At 44.4% G+C, this 17,965-nt stretch overlaps 1 protein-coding gene across 50 annotated transcripts in view; it reads left to right on the top strand.

Moving 5' to 3' along the window:
• The window catches only part of MSI2 (musashi RNA binding protein 2), a 451,089-nt gene that overhangs the window by 343,655 nt on the left and 89,469 nt on the right, over positions 1–17,965 (top strand). For all 50 annotated transcript variants that reach the window (XR_014541936.1, XR_014541937.1, XM_083587795.1 and 47 more), the window contains 2 exons: positions 675–757; positions 17,107–17,221. Coding sequence is in view for 48 of the 50 variants with exons in the window: in XM_083587795.1 (XP_083443921.1) it covers positions 675–757; positions 17,107–17,221 (198 nt within the window). In the remaining 2 variants the exon portion in view is untranslated. The remainder of the gene's footprint in view (positions 1–674; positions 758–17,106; positions 17,222–17,965) is intronic.

Here is a 17,965-nt window from a genome sequence, read left to right as displayed (position 1 = left end):
CTTTCTGGGGAGAGCAAAGCTGGTCTCTTTAACCCTGATCAGTAACAGGCGGCTGGATTTTCCCCTCCCTTGTTTTCCAGGAGGCAAATGTACTGCAGTGTGTTTGCAGAAGCATTGATACGTTTGCCCTCTTACTGGCAGTGTGTGGCTGATGATTCATGATTATTCCTTTTGTACTACTGACCCTTCCCCACCCGCCCCTTGCTGCTTAATGAGACATCCATAATAGGAAGAGTCCCGTAGGGTTTAACTCTACCTGAAGCCAGTAGGGCTTCATGGACAGGTGGGAAAGAATATAAGGACAATTATTCCTCAGAAGCTATCGTGTGCAGCTGAGATTTATGTCCTTTTTATGTCATGTACCTTTCTCCAGAAAAGCAACTGTCTATTTAAATGTATAGAAAGAGCGTGGAGAAAAAAAATATAGACACAGCCCTTGTTTTCAGCTCTAGCAGTCCCCTGTTGATTTAATCCATATTAATCTTCAAGAGTTTTTCTTTAAAGGTTTGATGAAACACACTTTGGTTTTTGAATGCATATTTGTGTGGTGATCTAACCGAGGTGCCTTAAAGTCATTTGCTTTGTAAGCAGCCGAAAAAAAGGTAAAGGTAAAAAAGGTAAAAAAAAGGTATTTTTACCATGATTAATATTCCTTTCTTTCTTTTTAAAAATAGGATTTGGCTTTGTAACTTTTGAGAATGAAGATGTGGTGGAAAAAGTCTGTGAAATCCATTTTCATGAAATCAATAATAAAATGGTAAGTTTCCCCAGCGGGTGCATCTGTTTTTGAGGAATATCTGTCTCTTTTTCATAGGCATGGTGGGGTGTCTCTCAGTTGTCCTTGAGGGGGTTGTTGTGACATTTATTCACAAATCAATGGTGTCTCTGAGCATGCTTGATCAGAAACTTTCACTTACTATTAGGCCTGCACAGAAGTATTTAAGGCTCCAACTGTCACTATATACCAGGAGGTGTATTTGTTTTTCTGGTACAGGCCCTCGATAAATCGAGTGTTTCTGTTTTGCCTTTTCAGGAGATGCTGGGGTTCTTTTAAATAATGTTGCTTGTGTGTGCAGTGGCTTCTCTTTTATCCTTACAAATTTAGTGTTCTGAAGAGCGAATGCTGATTAATGTGTTTTTCAACGGCAGCTATTCTGCAATAAAGTACTGACTTCACTTTGAGATTAAGCATAATTTTATTGAGATTTTAAAAAGGGAAAAAACAATCTGTTTCACAGTGAGCATAGCTACCCTGCCTTGCTTCTAAAGTCAGTCCAGAAGAGACTGTTGAGGAGGGGCAAATAGCCATGGAAGGGATCCTAAGCTTAGTGGTAGAGTACCTGCTTGGTATGCAGAAGGACCCAGGTTAAGACCCCGGAAACTGTTGATGGGAAAGACGCTCTGCCTGAACCCTGGGGGACTGCCAGCCAAGTAGACAAGACTGTGCTCGACGGTATATGAGCAGGGCATCAGTGAGTGGAACAATACCAGCAATGTGTAGGAGCGGAAGAACCTTCAGGCAGCAGTTCTTTGTGGGAGTGGGAGTGGCATACATACACAAGAGCGTTGTTATTTTTCATCTGTGAAATGAAGAAGGCTATGCAGTATTGATAGTAGCCATTAAGACCCAGGGCCCCACAGTTCTGTGAACTTAAAGCATCTTAAAGAGCAGGGCTCCCCAACTTTTCATACCAAGTGGGCTGCAAGAGTACTACAACATAGAACCTGTGGGCTGAACACTGCCTTGTCATGGGGGGGGGGAGGAGGCAGGGCCAAAATTGGATGCCCCCACCCCCAGCCCTCATGCTGTCTTTCCGAAGCCGGCTAAGCAAGGTGCCGGGCTTTGGGAAGGAGGCATAAGACTCTGGCGAGTGTCTTAGACCCCTCCCACCTCCTTCCCAAAGCTGGGAAAGTGCTAACTAGGTTTGGGGGAGGAGGCAAGATGTCTCTAGGACCCTATCAGAGCCCTCAACTCCTCCTTCCCAAAGCCCAGTGCCTTGCTTACCCTTTAGAAAGCAGTTCAAGGACTGTGGGAAGGGGGTGTCAGATGTTGCTGAGGGCTGCCAAAAAAGGTATTAAGGGCCATGTGTTGGACCACTCTGATCTAGAGGAGCGGTTGCTGCTTAGGTCCAGTGAAGCTGACATGGTGTCTGTGATGCAGCCAGCAGTGCTGAATTACTGGGATCAGGCAAGGCTGTAAAATGAAATAAATCTTCTGTCAGGGCAATTTTGCCAATTTACCTGAGTGTCCATTTTATCCTGCTTATTAAAGGATGACTTAAAATTGAGCGTCCTCGCACTTCTCAAATCTAATACCCATAATACTCTCTCTTTTGCTTATGTATAACTGTGCATTGTAGAATTAGGGAGCAAAGTATTTGACCTTCTCTGTTGCAACTAAAAGCTCTTTCAGAGCAAAAAAAGAAAATGCCCCAGGATCAGGACTTTTCAGATACAGGTTCTGTTGTTTGCAGGAGCGGTTTGTGTTCCACACATGCTTTCTGAAGTAGTAACAGTCCTGAGAGGCCTGCGCCTTCTCTGTAAATTGACCTGAGGATGTTCAGACCACTTGTTTCGAAAGCAGACAGTAAGACGTCTCCTGCAAGATTCACTGAAGAGAAATACCTAAATGTACCTCAAATGGCCAGTGCAGTGTATGTACTTGGTGACAGCAGCCTTCCCCTTATGCCCTCTAGATGTTTCGGACGCCCAACTGCCATCAGCCCAAGCCAGGTTAGAGTGCTGAATATAGACCTGGCAGTCTTGGGTTTGAATCCTGCACTTAGACACACAGCTCATTGTGTGACTTTGAACTAGTCATTATTTCTCAGCCTAACCTTGAGGTTCCCCCCGCCCCGCCCCAGCTCCCTGCATTATTACTTCATAACTTGAACTCTTTCTTTAAAAGTTTCTCTCTCTCCTAGTCTTAGGGATAGGACCCGCTCCCCTTCTTTTCTCTTTCTCTCTGCTTTTGCCTTGGAAATGGACTGCACCTTCAGTAAAGCCATTTGGCTTGGATTATTAGAAACAAATCAGAAAAGGGCATCTGTATTTTAATCAATGCAGTAACTGATATTTTCAGCTAAAAGATTCTCCCCCTCCCCTTTTGTCAAAACATCTTCTGCTTCTCAAACCTATATTCAGATAGGCTTTATATATTGGTCTGATATGTGTTCACAGACTTTAAATTCAATAATGGGGCTTTTAGGCTGGATAAGATCAAAGCAATCTCCTTAGCATATGCTAGAGGCTGATTCAATATTTGACTTGCTAATTTTTCCCAGGGCTCTGAAATAATATCCCTCACATTGTTCCTCTCGGCACAATATGCATCTGAAATGAAAATAACAGGTCCTCTTTTATGCTCTGTGTTGAGATGTCAAGACTGGACTTTAAAAGGGTGGCTACAAAAGGAGGTGATCCTGAAGTAGAGGCTTCCATTCACGTTCACAGACTGAGCTTGAGCTGCTCTTCTTAGATGACTGACAGGTTCTTCATTTATATTTGCTCTTCCCAGATGACTGACAGGGTTCTTCATTTATATTTTCTTGCCACAGACTAATTTTCCCCCTATAACCTCCAGTGAGACTTAATAATATGGATAGAAACAAATTCAGCCTGTATTATTATTATTTTTAAAAAGAAACCTCTTCCTTCTCTTTTATTAAATATGCAGGCTGCATAGGATGTCCTGCTTTTTTTTTTTTTAAAAGGCACTCAGGTTCTGCTGCCAGAATACCCAGATTCTTTTTTCTGGCATATTTATTAGTCAGAAAAAGCTGTGCAGACAGGGACATTGTGGGAAAAGTTAAAACAGCCAATTTTGGGTTGAATTCAGGAATACCACTGAGAAGACCAAAAACTGTTTGTGCTTTTTTTTTTTTTTTTTGTTTTTCTACAGAGGCATTTCTGTTGCTTCCATTCATCCCACTTTGGTCTGTGGTAAACACATTTGGCAGGTTTTTGTGTTTTCTCCCAAAACCTACAAAAGCTGTGTGACTAGAGGGACAGAACTAGAACAAAAGAAATGTGTGCATGTTAAAAGAATTTATATCCTGCTTGTCTGGTTGTTTTGAATGCTTGAGACACCAAATCAGGTGTCTTCCCAGGCCTGCTGAAACAGAAACGTTTTTAGCAAGTATATACAAGCATGCAGTGATGGTGTCTGCCTGGTACCAGTAGGGAGGAAATTCCAAAGTACACATGCTGCTACACTAAAGGAATGATTCCTTACAAATGCAGACTTAAAAGTTGCACGGCATGTGTAGAAATACAAGTTCTGCAAATTGAAGTGATTGGCACCTATGTGATCTCTGAAGTAAACTGGTCCCAAGCCATTAAGGGCTTTATATACTGTAATGCTTTGAATTCTTGCCTAGTAGTGAACGAGAAGACCATAATGGCCAGGCAGGTTCATGTGGGAAGCAAAATACACCTTAGTCTCAAGTCACTGCAGCCTAAAGTGCTTTATAACACCCATACTAGAGCAGTGTTGTCCTCACAAGAAGGTGTGATCACCTGTAATGTTTGTCTGTGTGGGAGACCACCATGCAGCAAACAAGGCAAAGCCAATTGTACCCATAAGGGGCATTTAGCAGTTCCAAGTGATGGAATTCCGTTTCAGAATCTTCCTTGTTTTCTTAGCTCTGTTGATATGGATGCTGGTCCTTGTAGAGCAAGGAAATGGGATTTGAGTTGCTGGGATGTGAGGGGTGGAAGATGACAGTGTGAGAGATTTCAGCTTCTGTGCGGCCTGGCAGAAAACGGCACGAGAATCTACCTGTAGCCAGAGACACTTAAACTGATCTGTTCCTTTGGGGTGAATGTCACAGCTGTTTCAGACTTCCTAACAAATGTGCATCCGAATGACTCAGCAATGGGGATTGATGTCTTGGGGCAGGAAGAAGAGTCACCATCTGTGGCCTGGCTGTTTCTTTCTGCCCCACAGTTGCTTTGCCTCCTCCCCAGCTCAGCCTCCACTTGTATCAATGGGTAGAGATTTAATCGGCATAAACTGAAATGAGTTGGCACATACAGACCTGCGTTCCCCTGCTCTGTGGGATGCAGCATTCCTAAGAGTCCGTGGAAATGTTTTCTCCTCTTGAAAATTCACAGTGAAAATTAGGCCAAGGAGTCTGGTAGAGACCCAGTCGTTGTCACTAGCCTTTCCTGATTACCTCCTTTTCTCCAGTGCAGGGGCTTAAAAAAAAAAAAAAGCCCAAAGGCCTAATCCCATTCTAACCAAAAAGCTCACCTAGCACCAATTTCCTTTCCACTCCCCGCCTTCAGCAAGGTTTGCCCTGTTCAAGTGAGGAGGAGGAGCTGGATCAGGAATTGCCAATTTGGTGCCTCCATTAAGCCCATAAGCAGGGCCTGTTGCTCCTCCGCTTCTGCTATTCCTCATCTGAACCAGAAGGTTCCATATAGTTATTATGACTATTAGCCTATACATATATGACTATTATGACTATTAGCCCTCAATACATATATCCCATCCTCCATTAATTCGCCTAATCTTCATTTAGAGGCTCCTCATTTGTGGGATGCTTTCCCCATACCCTCCAATTGTCACTATTTTGCTGGTACAGTCATTATCACACTTCAGTAATCATGGATTCTGCCTTTATCACAGAAAGTCCCAGATTAAGAGATCTCTATTCTTTTGTATTTCTATGGTGCCTCACCGCCCTGCCCCCCAATAGCACCACAGGGAATTAACTCCCAATTAAGATCTCTCTAACTGTTCCAAGCTCTATGGTGCCCCTGGCCTCTCCTACCCTGCTTCTCACCCAATTGCTGCCCTTCTCTTCCTGTACAGCTTCATGGAAAATAGGAAGTGGGTGCTGGGTATGGCTGAGCTGGGCTAGGTGGCAGGCAAGAGATGTTGCTGACGCTCTCCGGTGCTGGGTCCCACCACTGGAGCAGGTCCTGCCCTCCTTCTCCAGCCACCCTGTCCCAATTTCCTTCGCCCGAATGCCTGGCACCAGCATCACCCTCTTCTAGGCACTTGGGCTGAGACATTTCTGTAATACCTAGGCTTTCGGACTTTATTTTAGATTACACTGCAATATGATTTATGACTTGTTTGTGGTGTTCATCTTTTAGTGGGGTGGGGTAGGTCTCATGTTTTTATACCTGTTGTTGAATGAACACCTTTAGAAAATTTTGTTTTCCTGAAAAAACTGCACTGACTGCCAGTGAGCTATCAGGCCCAATGTAAGGTGCTAGCATTAGTATACAAAGCCCTAAACGGCTTGGGACCCTGAAAGAGTGCCTCCCCCAATATCAACGAGTTCAGGCCCTGTATAAATATTTAAATAAATCTGGAAAATAAATAAGATCTCACTGACGCTAAACATTCTATGCATTGGTGTGCCCTGCTGTGTGAGTGTAACCTCCATGAAAATGTTGTGCGTCCAGAGTCCCTTCCTTTCCCTCCCACCTGTGGAAACCTCATCTCAGTATCTGCCTTCCGGGAGGTCATGATGTGTGATCCAGGCATGGGGTTGACTCATCCCTTCAGGAAGAATGCCTGCAAATGGATTGCTCAGCCAGTAGAGGAGTTCTCAACCCAGCATGTGGGAAGAGAAGCTGGCACAGCTGGCCAGAGGCAGCAGCCAGACTATTGTCTTATCGCTGACTGGAGAATGCTTAGCAGCCGTGGCAACGAAAAAAATCCATCCTCAAAGGACACTTTCCTTTTTAGACTTCTAAGTTGAGGCTCATCATTCTGAAATCTCTCTCAGTGTCTCCACAATATTTATTGTTCCCTGAAGTGGTGATGGGGAGGGAGGGAAAGAGTTGAATTCCACTACTGTGTTGGTGGACCTATTTCCAGCCTCCTTTTCACGGAGGAGCTAATTTTAGAGTCTCTGCGCCACTTTTGTCACCATTTATAAAGCTAGAATGTCAAATGGCGTATTAAACAGGCAGCATGAAAGAAGCAAGCAAATGCTAGCGAGGCGCTGAACGTGAAACCCACTATTGGTGTGGGAGTGAAAAGGTTCTTGCCAGGCATCAAAGAAAACACAACAGGCACCCTAAAAATAACTTACCTACGAAACGGAGGTGTTTCAAAAATAGAAACAGCGTGCGATACTTTGTGTGCGTAGTGAAGGGGGAGACTTTTCCCGCAGGATAATTCAGGGCAGCAGTAAAAGGCAGCCTGCAAAACCATGGAGTGTTGCCTTCCAACTGGTTTGTTTTCAGCTTGGCCCTCGCCTCTCCGCGTCCCTTTCCACCAACATCACTTGCTGTGTTGTTGAGGCGCTCTTTAAAATGTGGTGCTTAAAAAGTTTCCCCACTAAAGATGCCAGCCGCCAGGAGGTGATGCAAAATACTTAAGAACTGCAGAAGAATCCTGCAGGATCAGTTACAGAAAGGTAGCCGTGTTGGTCTGCCATAGTCAAAACAAAAAAAAATTTTTTCTTTCCAGTAGCACCTTAAAGACCAACTAAGTTAGTTCTTGGTATGAGCTTTCGTGTGTATCTGACAAAGTGTGCATGCACACGAAAGCTCATACCAAGAACTAACTTAGTTGGTCTTTAAGGTGCTACTGGAAAGAAAAATTTTTTTTTTGTTTTGACTGCAGGATCAGGTCGAAGGTCCAGCTGATACCACACCTTGTTTTCCACATCGAATGCACATGAAGGCAATAGCCCTCTTTAACTCCCCACAGGATAGTCTGTTTCTAAACCTGGAGAGGCTGATTTAGCTCTCATTGTTAGTCACACCTGCTAGGTCTACCAGCCACTCAAGAAGAGGGCACACAGGAAATCCAGCCTTCTTCATCTCCTCTCTGCACCCATCACAACCAAGGCACACACACACATTTGTCCATGTGCAAATTTCCTTCAGAACATGCACTGACTTAATCGAGTCAGTGTTTGGGGGGAGTTGTGGGGGGCAGGAGAATTCATTAGCAGGCTCACAAATTTAAGATGCACGTAACAAGGGCGGGAAGAGGAAGCAGCAGCATACGGCATGTTTCAGATGCTCTTATTTCCAGTGTTTGTGCTCTTAGAAAGTTACGTGTACACATTGACACTTTCAAGAATCTGTGAGTAGACACAGTGGTGGGAGGAAGGGAGGCAACTTTCCTCTCCCAACTTTTCTCTCTCTGCATTTCTACTTGTTTTTTCCCCTCAAGCTGCCTATCTAGGTTGCTAGCTTAGGGACCCAGGAACGCCGTGGAACGACTGGAAGCTGCGTTATATTGAGGCACACCATTGCTTTCTGCCCTGACCAGTTGTGGCTCTCCAGGGTTTCTGACAGTGGCCTCTCCCACTCCTATCTGGAGATGCTGGGGATTGAACTGGAGACTTGCATGTAAAACATGTGCTCTACCTGTGAACCCCTCCCCAAATAAATCTATACTGGCATTGGTGGATACTATGAGGAAGCTTCCATCACTGCAGTCCATTTGACCCAGAAACTTACCAGTTGGCAACACTTAAGTGCATATGCTTGAGCACCGGGTGTGGGTGTGCGTTTGGGTGTGTGCGGCCTGCACCTTCCAGCCCAAGACATCCCGGTTAATTGGATAAAGGTATAAATAGCAGATCCTGTAATATAAAACCCTTGGGGAATGGTTTGCAAGACCAGAGGGCTCTCTGTTTTCATTATTTTTTATTTATTTACGATACTTTTCCTCCTGGTGTTTTGATGCAAGCAGGTGCACAAAGTGGCTCTACAAAAACAAAAATTTAATGACATCAGCCAACACAGCAACAAGTAGCAGCAACACAGTCAGATTAAAGCAATAAAAGCAGACTAACAAAAAAAAAAAATTTAATAACCCAGAAGCGACCGGCAGTTGCTACTGAATCCCAAGCCCCTTCTGCAATGAAGCTGCCATTACCCAGTAGGCCTCCATAAGACAAAATGGGCCCACCTGGAACATCAGCCCCACCGCTGAAAATGCTCTGTCTTGTGCCCATCCTATGGGGGCAACTCTATTTGACAAGAGGACAGCCCTCTGTTTCAAAGTGGCATTTATCCTAAGGCCATTCAGTCTGCATCTGGTTTAAAGATAAGGAACCCTAAAAAAAAAGAAGAAGAAGAGGAGAGCAGGTGAACTTGCTCATCACCAGATAGTAGCACCTGATCAGCAGGCTGAGCTGGCACCTGGTGTCTTCCTCACTCTGGTGAGATGCATTGCATTTCTATTTAAATTGTAGCAATTGATTTTAAGCTTACATCCATACATATGAATTCTAATATGCAAATTGGTGTCCTCTTTCTGTGATGCAGATCTTCATTTTTTGACAGTGCGTAACTGGCCGCCCTCCTCTTGTGGCGGACAACTAAATAGCAGGGCTTCAATTGATGACCTCTGTGAGTGGGGTAGGTGATCAGTACAAGGGAGTGGGGCATTGCTTCTGCAAACTAGCTCACAAATGTTGACCTCCCTCCTTCCTCATCTTGGGGACACTGCCTTCCTGTAAGTGTCAGCTGGGAAGGCATATTTTCATTCTGCATACTAAGATACACCTCTCTCCCATTGCTTATGTAACCCAAACAGCACTCCAGCACACAAAGGGAAAGTCATGGTATGCTCAGGTGAGTGCAGATTGAAAGAGCAAATATCCCCAGAACAACTCAGTGAGAATTGAGTATCTCCAGTGTCCATTGAGTATTCACAGATGAGGGAGAGAAAGAATGGAATGGAGTATCATAGAGATGGACACGTCTGATTAGCTGGAATGCTGAACAGGGAGAACTCACATGGCCACATTTTGTGAGATGTGCTCTGTGTATCTTCAGTTGAGTTTGCTTAGTGCTTTCAACTGATACTGCCAAACATGAGGAATCATTTTGGCTGTGTATAGAAATGAAACCTATGTGTGTGTTGTCCCGTGTCCCCCCCCCCCCCGGTGTAGTTAGCAGGCAATGGTAACCAATGTAGAATGCAGCTGTTTGGAGATGTCCTATTAGGAGTAACACAGTCCGCTTCCCACGAGAGTTTTATCTTTGTTAATCTTCACATTATAGCCTAATCCCCTCCCTTGTTTTTAACGAAAGCAGTATGAGCTGTATGAAATGATAATGGGGCAATAAATATGAGAAAAGCACTAGAACACCAGGCACAATGCTCATAACGTTTGGCTGCAACCGTCGTTTATCCAACTGAAGTCAGTGTGTTGAAAGTGCCTGGTGGGAGAGCAGGATATCAGCTGCCCGTTGCAATCCTAAACATACATGCCTACTTGAACCCACTGGGATTTACTCACAAGTAAACATGCTTAGGATTGCACTGCACTTCTCCAAGATTCACTTGGTGGTACTTACTCCAGGAGAGTTTAAGGCGGCCACAGAGATAAAACTGGGCTCACTTCCACAAGTGCTGAAACTTGTATTTTATTTTTATTTTATTATTATTATTATTATTATTATCATCATCATCATCATCATCATCATCATCATCATCATCAAAAGCTCTATTAAACAAATAGCAAATAAGAAAAGCAACAGTGCATTAAGCTGTATGGTAAATAAAATTAGTCCAGTCCTTTGGGAAATGAAAAAAAAAAAAGCTGCCTGAAACTTGGATTCTTGAGAAACTCCACTGTCAAATTTTAAAAGCAATTAATAGAACAAGTTTCTAGTGCCCAGTTCTAGAGAGATGTTTCAAAATGTGTGTCAGGAAGCCAAGGGGACCTATGCCAGAGAAATGAGTTCCATCAGGCAAGGTAGATGTAAATGTGCTTTGTGAGGGTAGCTGATCTTTCAGTGACTGCTACTTCCTACTGCCTGCACCACTGCCTGCCCTATCTCTGTTTTCTCATCTATTTCTTTAACAAGGAAAAAATGGATTCCTGAACAAACCCAGTTATTGCAAGTTATGCCGAATAATGCAAAAGCAAGTAATTCTGCATAATTTTCATTACAATATATGAATTTCGTCATGGCAGAATATTGGTTACAGGATGTAACATGCTTGCTTCTATTACTTTTCCTGATGCTCCCTGGTGTAGGAATGACTCCCTCTGCATTTGTTAGCAGATACAGAATAGTATGCATTTTTTGTATTTTTTAAAATAATGAATACTTACTGCTCTGGGTTGGTTCCCAGTACTGCAAAGGAAAACGTAGCTCTATAAACCATGATTCTATGTAGTTTTGCTATGAGTTGTTGATTGATTAAAGCTGGGGAGGGGGAATGCACGTCAGAAGAAAATTACTAAAAAGCATACTTCCTTTGTTATGTGTTGCAGCCCATATCCTTTTGGAAGAGACATTCTCAATTTTTCACCCAGGAGGGAATGTCTCTTCTAAGACAGCATTTGCAACCTTCAATTTAAGTACTTCCATAAAAAAATAATTTGAAAAAAAAATTAAATATCTACTGCTGTATTAATTAGTGTACCTTTTTAGTCTGTCAAAATGTTTCTGATTATCTGATCATATCCATTAATACATTACATGCTCCAGCCCTGCCCCCCCACCCCCAAATATATATCAACTGCTAAACTATTCCTTCTCAGATAAATGTGTTTGGGCTGCCTCTAAACAATGCTCAAGGGCAAATGCTCACCAAACTGCCTCCATACAGTGCTCAAGAGTTCCAAAACCTAAGAGCAAACATGTGTGTCCACTATTCAGATCTGAAGCAGGAAGGATGCTGCTTTAGCTGGGTTATGGAGGAGGCGGTAGTCTTTACCAGATGAGCTTTACAAGGCACAACTAGCACCTCAAATTTCACCCAGAATGGGGGGGGGCTGACCTTGGAGGAGAGCCCAGTGGCGTAGCGTGGGGGGTGCAGGGGGGGCCGGCCGCACCGGGCGCAACATCTGGGGGGGGGCGCTCGCACTCGCAGCTCTCTGCCCCTACCTGGCTCACTCACTCTCTCTCACTGCAGTGCTGGCTGTGCGAATCCGATCCAAGCCGCCGGGTTGCCGCCCACTGTGGAGGGGGTGGGTGCCAGGCGTGCGGTGCGGAGAGAGAGCGAGGGACTATCTGGGGGAGGGACAGTGCAGCGGCCGCCCAGCGCAGCGCTGAGCGCGGGAGAGAACCACACCAGACCAGACCAGGCAGCAGCAAGAAGAAGCTGGCAGCGGCGGCAGGTTAGGGGTTAGGGGGCGCAAATTACTTGCCTTGCCCCAGGTGCTGACAACCCACGCTACGCCGCTGGGAGAGCCATAGATACAGGGTCATGGGCATTTTGTAACACAGAGAAAATACGTTTTACCAGACCTGTCTGCTGAGAGTTGAGCATCCTGAGGATGCTTCTGTTGAAAGGTGGGATATAAATCGAAAAAATAACTATATAGAGTTCTTTTTTGCAACTCCGGCTTAAAAGGTAGGTTTCCTTTTGTTTCAACTCAATTGTTTTATTGCAGAAGCTAATTATTTAGCTTATTGTTTTAATAGTACTAATCCAAGCTTCATCGTCACTTTTAATGGTCCGTGTAAGCTGGCTTGCTTCTTTATACAGTGGTACCTCGGTTTAAGAACAGCCCTGTTTACAAACTATTCAGTATAAGAACTCTGCAAAACTGGAAATAGTGTTCCCGTTAGCAAACTTTACCTCGGTCTACAAACGGAAGCCGAACAGTGGAAGGGCACCGGCAGCGGGAGGCCTCATTAGGGAAAGCACGCCTCAGTTTAAGAATGGCTTCAGTTTAAGAACATACCTCCAGAACGAATTAAGTTCGTAAACCGAGGTACCACTGTATATTGATCTGAGTGACTTGAAATAGACATGGCTAGGAGATGTAACTGATGACCCCATGGCATACAAGCAGTGGGCAGGTGCAAAAGTAATACAGCTCAGGTGTTAATGGATACACCTCTGCTGATCACTCCAGGATAATTTGATTTGAAGAAAACAACTTCAGCTGACTAGGGTTTAGTATTCTCAGATTAAAACAATAAACAGAAAGTGTGTTTTGCAAAAGTTTAGCTTCTGGTTTCCAGAGAGGACGTTGCTAGCCTTGAATTGGTCAGGCCAGCCGCTGACACAGGGCATCCTTGAGCAGCTACCCTGGTGCCTGCCAGTCCTTGGGCCCTTTGGCTAAAATTCTGGGCCTTGCCAGAGAAAATATTGAGGGTCACCATGTTTTTGTGGCATTAGACAGGGAGAGGGAGAGATTCATGTCTGAGTACAGATTTTAGCCCAGTCAATATCTGACCACTTTGCCCACTGCACCCCAACAAAGATGTGCATGTTTTTCTGCCATAAGTTAGCCTGCACATGCCGCTGCCCATATTCACAGACGACAGGCCTCTCTTGGGTAGCTGAGTGGACCTGCTGTCACCTGAGACATTTACTAGGCCACCCAACACCTATTGCTACCTGCAGGAACCAACGTTGTGGGGCCAGCTGCTGGGTGGTTGCTGATTATTTATTTATTTAAGTACTTCTAAAGCACCTAAAATGTTCTAAGCACTGGAATGAGGAGGGAAGAGGAAAGCAAGCATTGGGACAGCTGCTTCATTAGCTGACAAAAGGAGCCATGTTGGTCTCCCTCTTGCCATCTGTTGTGAAGCAATCACCTCTGTTTGGGGAAGGGGTGAAGGTCAGTGGTAGAGCATCTGCTTTGTATGCAAAAGGTCGCATGTTCAATCCCTGTCATCTCCAGGAAGGGCTGGGATAGACCGCTGCCTGAAACCCTGGAGAACTGATGCCTATCAGTGTAGTCAGTACTGAGCTAGCTGGACCAGTGGTCTGGCTGAGTATAAAGCAGGTTCCTGTACTCTTATATTCCATAGTATTCTTCCTGAGAGGCAGGGGGTGTAGCCTCCCAGCACCCCTGGTTCTCCTGACAGAGTGTGCCTCTCTTTAGCTTCTGCAGCTCCTTTGACTCGATGGGCCATTGTGGCTTCCTCCTTCCCACTCCCTTATTTTCCCTCCCAATTGGCTCTCTTCCCACCCAGCAGAGTAAGCTCACCTTGTTCACATTACCTTTGCATGGCATGTCCATTGGTGGAGCTTGGAGGTGTTTCTTTTCTGACATACCAAAGGTTGTGGCAGAGCAGTTTGCACGAAACCAGTATTTTGACAGTTTGCTGGCAGAATGGAAGCTTTGTTGCTCTGTGAAATGTTGCAAGCTGAATAAATAAGATATGCCGTGAGGTTTTGCAGCAGGGCGGTGGGTTAGGGTGGGGTGGGAAGAGAGAGAGGGAGGGAGAGAGAGAGAGAGAGAGAGAGAGAGAGAGAGAGAGAGAGAAAGGGTGGGTGGTTTTGTTTAAAATACTCCCATTTACAGTCAGTTAACCTTTACGTTACCTAAATGAAAATTGTACAAACCTGAAATTTTCGCTGATCGGGTTGCCTAGGAACAGACGGTTGGTTACCATAAGACAATGGATGCACTGTTACTGATAGGGCTATTAGAAATAGAGCCAGTTAGCAGCATTATCCTACATTGCCAGTTCTGTCTCGTGTAATTACCTGTTTTGCACCTCCAAAGTACCGCCCACCTTTCCTTCCTCGCTCCGATGGCAGAGTTCGTGTGCAAACAGTGCCGAAAGAAAAAACGATCTCTGCGGGATAAGAGATCCTTTGAGATATTTGGCAAATTTGGATGTTTTTGCCCAGTGGTGAGTTCAGGTGCTGCGTTATGAAGACTACATGGCCAAAATGGCGCTACTGAGAAACCAGAGGGAGTTATCAGGCTGCCTGCAGGAACCCCAAGACTTGCAGAAGTAGAACAATATTTAGGGGAGTATGCTAAGGGGCAATCCCCCCTCCCCAAAAATAGTCCAATGAGGATGGAACAGGCCCACTAGCCACAGAATGCTGATTGTATGTGGCGGGGGGGGGCAGGCAGAGGGCCTTCTTGGTAGCGGCACCCACCCTGGGAATGCCCTCTGACGTTTAGAAAACATCTGAAAGCAGCCCTGTTTAGGGAAGTTTCAAATGTTTGATCTTTTATTGTGTCTTTTGTATTCTGTTGGGAGCTGCCCAGAGTGGCTGGGGAAACCCAAATTATTATTATTATTATTATTATTATTATTATTATTATTATTATTATTATTTATCATCCCACCCCCGCTGGCCAACTCTGACGGGAGCAGGGTTATTTTCTGTCAATCATCTGGTGTCATGATGACATCAGATGACAGATAAGTGAGCTGTGGGTTGGGGGGGGGTGTTGCTTTGCAGGAATTGTGCTTATGAGCAGAGGTTTCAATCCTGCTGGCTTTGGGGAACATCTTGGCGAAGCAGCACCCAGCAAGAACAGAAGCACCCCTGGTCATCAGCTGACGTCATCCACTGATGTCAGCTGATGGACAGGCAAGTGGTGGTGCCCACCCCTGCTGTGACCTCTTGTTGCAGGTCTCACTTGTTCTCTTCAAAACCAAACCCAGGATGGGACTGTGCAAATGAGGTGGTGCAACCATGCAGGTTAAGACTGGTTTAGTGCTATCTGTTTCTTGAGATGTTGGGGGGAGGGGCCGATTTTGCGCCAGCTCAAAGTTGTCCATGGCAGGATGACAGGGCTTCTCTGCTTTCTCCAATATGATTCAATGACTGCATTTCACTTGAACCCCAGTAGCTTTCAGTTCATATATTAGGAAGTGGATGGGGAAGGCAGGGGGTACGTATGCTGAGGATATTTATGATAAACTTTGCAGGGCTACAGAGAAGGAACTACATATTTTGGCAAGTTTGTTACCAAGAGTCAAACTAGATAATATGTGAATTTCATGATTGCATTTCATATCTTCTTTTGTTCGTTAAGTATCAGCCATGCTGGAGAAGGCAATGGTCAGAATTGAGACTGCTGGGGTGGGGTGGGGGCATAGCTGTTTCCTTTCACTAGAGTTCTAACTAAAATCCCTTTTAAACAGCTTAATGCTGCAGTCCTGGTCCTGATCATCCCCCCCTCCGCCATGCCTTCTGTTTAACAAATCAGAGACCTGAAATGCAATCACACTTGCCTAATTTGGTCCTAAGTGGTGGTCTAAGTGAAAAGTGAGGTGAAAATCAGACATACCTTTTCCACTCTGTCTCTTTCACATGTGGTGGCAAGCCTGAGATTGGATGCTCTAAATTTTCTAGTTTGCACCTAATTGCCAGAACACTTCCTTGCTCCTGGTCTGTTCCCTGGCTCACATCAAAGCACCTTTTCCCTCCAAGCATCCCACCTGGTTTCAGCAGCTAGAAATAGTTCTTAGTTTGACCTTGTGCCCTGCCATTTTCTTTTGGCCATAGTTGGCCTTATGCACTCTTCAAAGGTTATTAATAGCCAGACACTTGCAACGTGATGAAAATGGTATTAAGCTTCCAAAGGTACCAGGAATAACCCTTTATTGGTACATTGCACAGAATCCCAACCCCAGCACAAATAGGAATTTTCTTCCCGCACAAACCCAATCTGTTGGCAATATTTGCTTGTAGAAAGTTACCGCTGAATTGCTTTGCAATAAGGTTGTGTTGGCAACTGGCCTTTGATTTCTCCAGAACAATGAAGTGTTTTGAAAGGAAGAGCTAATCAATCAAAACAACAGTAGGAGAGACAGTAGGAAGTTACTGCTGTCAGGAATTTGTGTGTGGAGATAAGTTAACCTTGCTGGTGGTCCACTGTGTATTGTTTTGTATGTCTACACGAACGCTCATGCTTATAAGTGTTTAAGCAGCGGACTACTCTAACCAATGTAGTCCTGGGTGGTAAAGTTGCAGTACTTGTTTTTGGTGTCCCAGGTATTATCAACAGGTGTCTGTTGCAGTCATTCTCTGTATGGCAATTGCATTAGAAATGATAAACGTAATAGCATTTGGAGTGAAAATAAGCCTGTTTCTTGTACAACAAAACAGCAATAGCTGCATGTTTATTTCACAAAGAAGTAACCACTTAGAAACACACTAAAAGTTAATACAGCTTAACTTATGGGTTGCAGCTTTTAGCTGTGTGACCTATCCACACATTATCTCTGCCTTAGCTGGGTTTGTACTGTCTGCTTTCTGAAGTCACATTACACATATTTACTCTTTGAAAATCACTTTACACCGCTGGCCTATTTTTAAAGTTCACATTTTACAGAAGAGCAATGCTAAAAATAACCCCCCTTCCCCCACAACTTAACCAGATCAGTTCAGCATTTGACATTTTACATGAATTCATTTGCATCTCATTTGTACATGTTTCTGCTTAATAGGTGGAATGTAAGAAAGCACAACCTAAAGAAGTGATGTTTCCGCCAGGGACGAGAGGAAGGGCTCGTGGATTACCATATACCATGGATGCTTTTATGCTAGGGATGGGAATGTTGGGTAAGTGTGCAATAGATGAGCCATTGACAAGAATGTGTCTATGTTTTCTGTACGTATTCCAAAGCTCAGAGCTGCCTAAACTGTTGTGTGCAATAGATGAGCAGCCAGCAACAGCCTGTTCCAAGATTCGGGGGTTCAAAAATTGCATGACTTGTGCAAGATACAGCGGTGTGGACGATGGGGGCTCAATTATCCTTTCTGTGCTAAAAGGCGATCACATGCACACTCTGGAATACCCAAATTTGCATTTAAATGGATATTTTCAGTGGGCCCTTCCACACACATTCACAAAAGCAGAATTATGCTTAAAACTGTTCTCTTCCTCCGCCTCTTCCCCCCACCCCCAAAGAATTGAGTCACACATTCTTAAAGGTATATTTGACAGTTCAGCACAGATAATTAAAAATCTTCATGGCTTTAAATGGCACAGAAGATGGAGAAAGCCCAGCGAGAAACATAATAGCGTGGTTGTAGCAATAATTAGAAGTTCCAAGGAGAGAGGACGGTATTTGAGCCCAGACCATTGTGTCCAGAAAGTACTAATTAAATGGGATAAATGGTATTTAATGCTGAAATTCTATTTGCGTGGCAGGTCATCTTAGTTATAATTGGCTCTCATTTGTTTCTCCTTAGCTGTTCTTCCTATATTACCTGACAACTGCTTGATTGTAAATATATATTAAAAACTGGGGGGGGGGGGGGAGATAGGTCTACCCCAGCGGAGATGCTGATTATCCACCCCAC

The sequence above is a fragment of the Podarcis filfolensis genome (genome assembly GCF_964270895.1).
Source record: "Podarcis filfolensis genome assembly, chromosome: 15".
Lineage (NCBI taxonomy): Eukaryota > Metazoa > Chordata > Lepidosauria > Squamata > Lacertidae > Podarcis > Podarcis filfolensis.
This window is presented reverse-complemented; position numbering and strand designations above follow the sequence as displayed.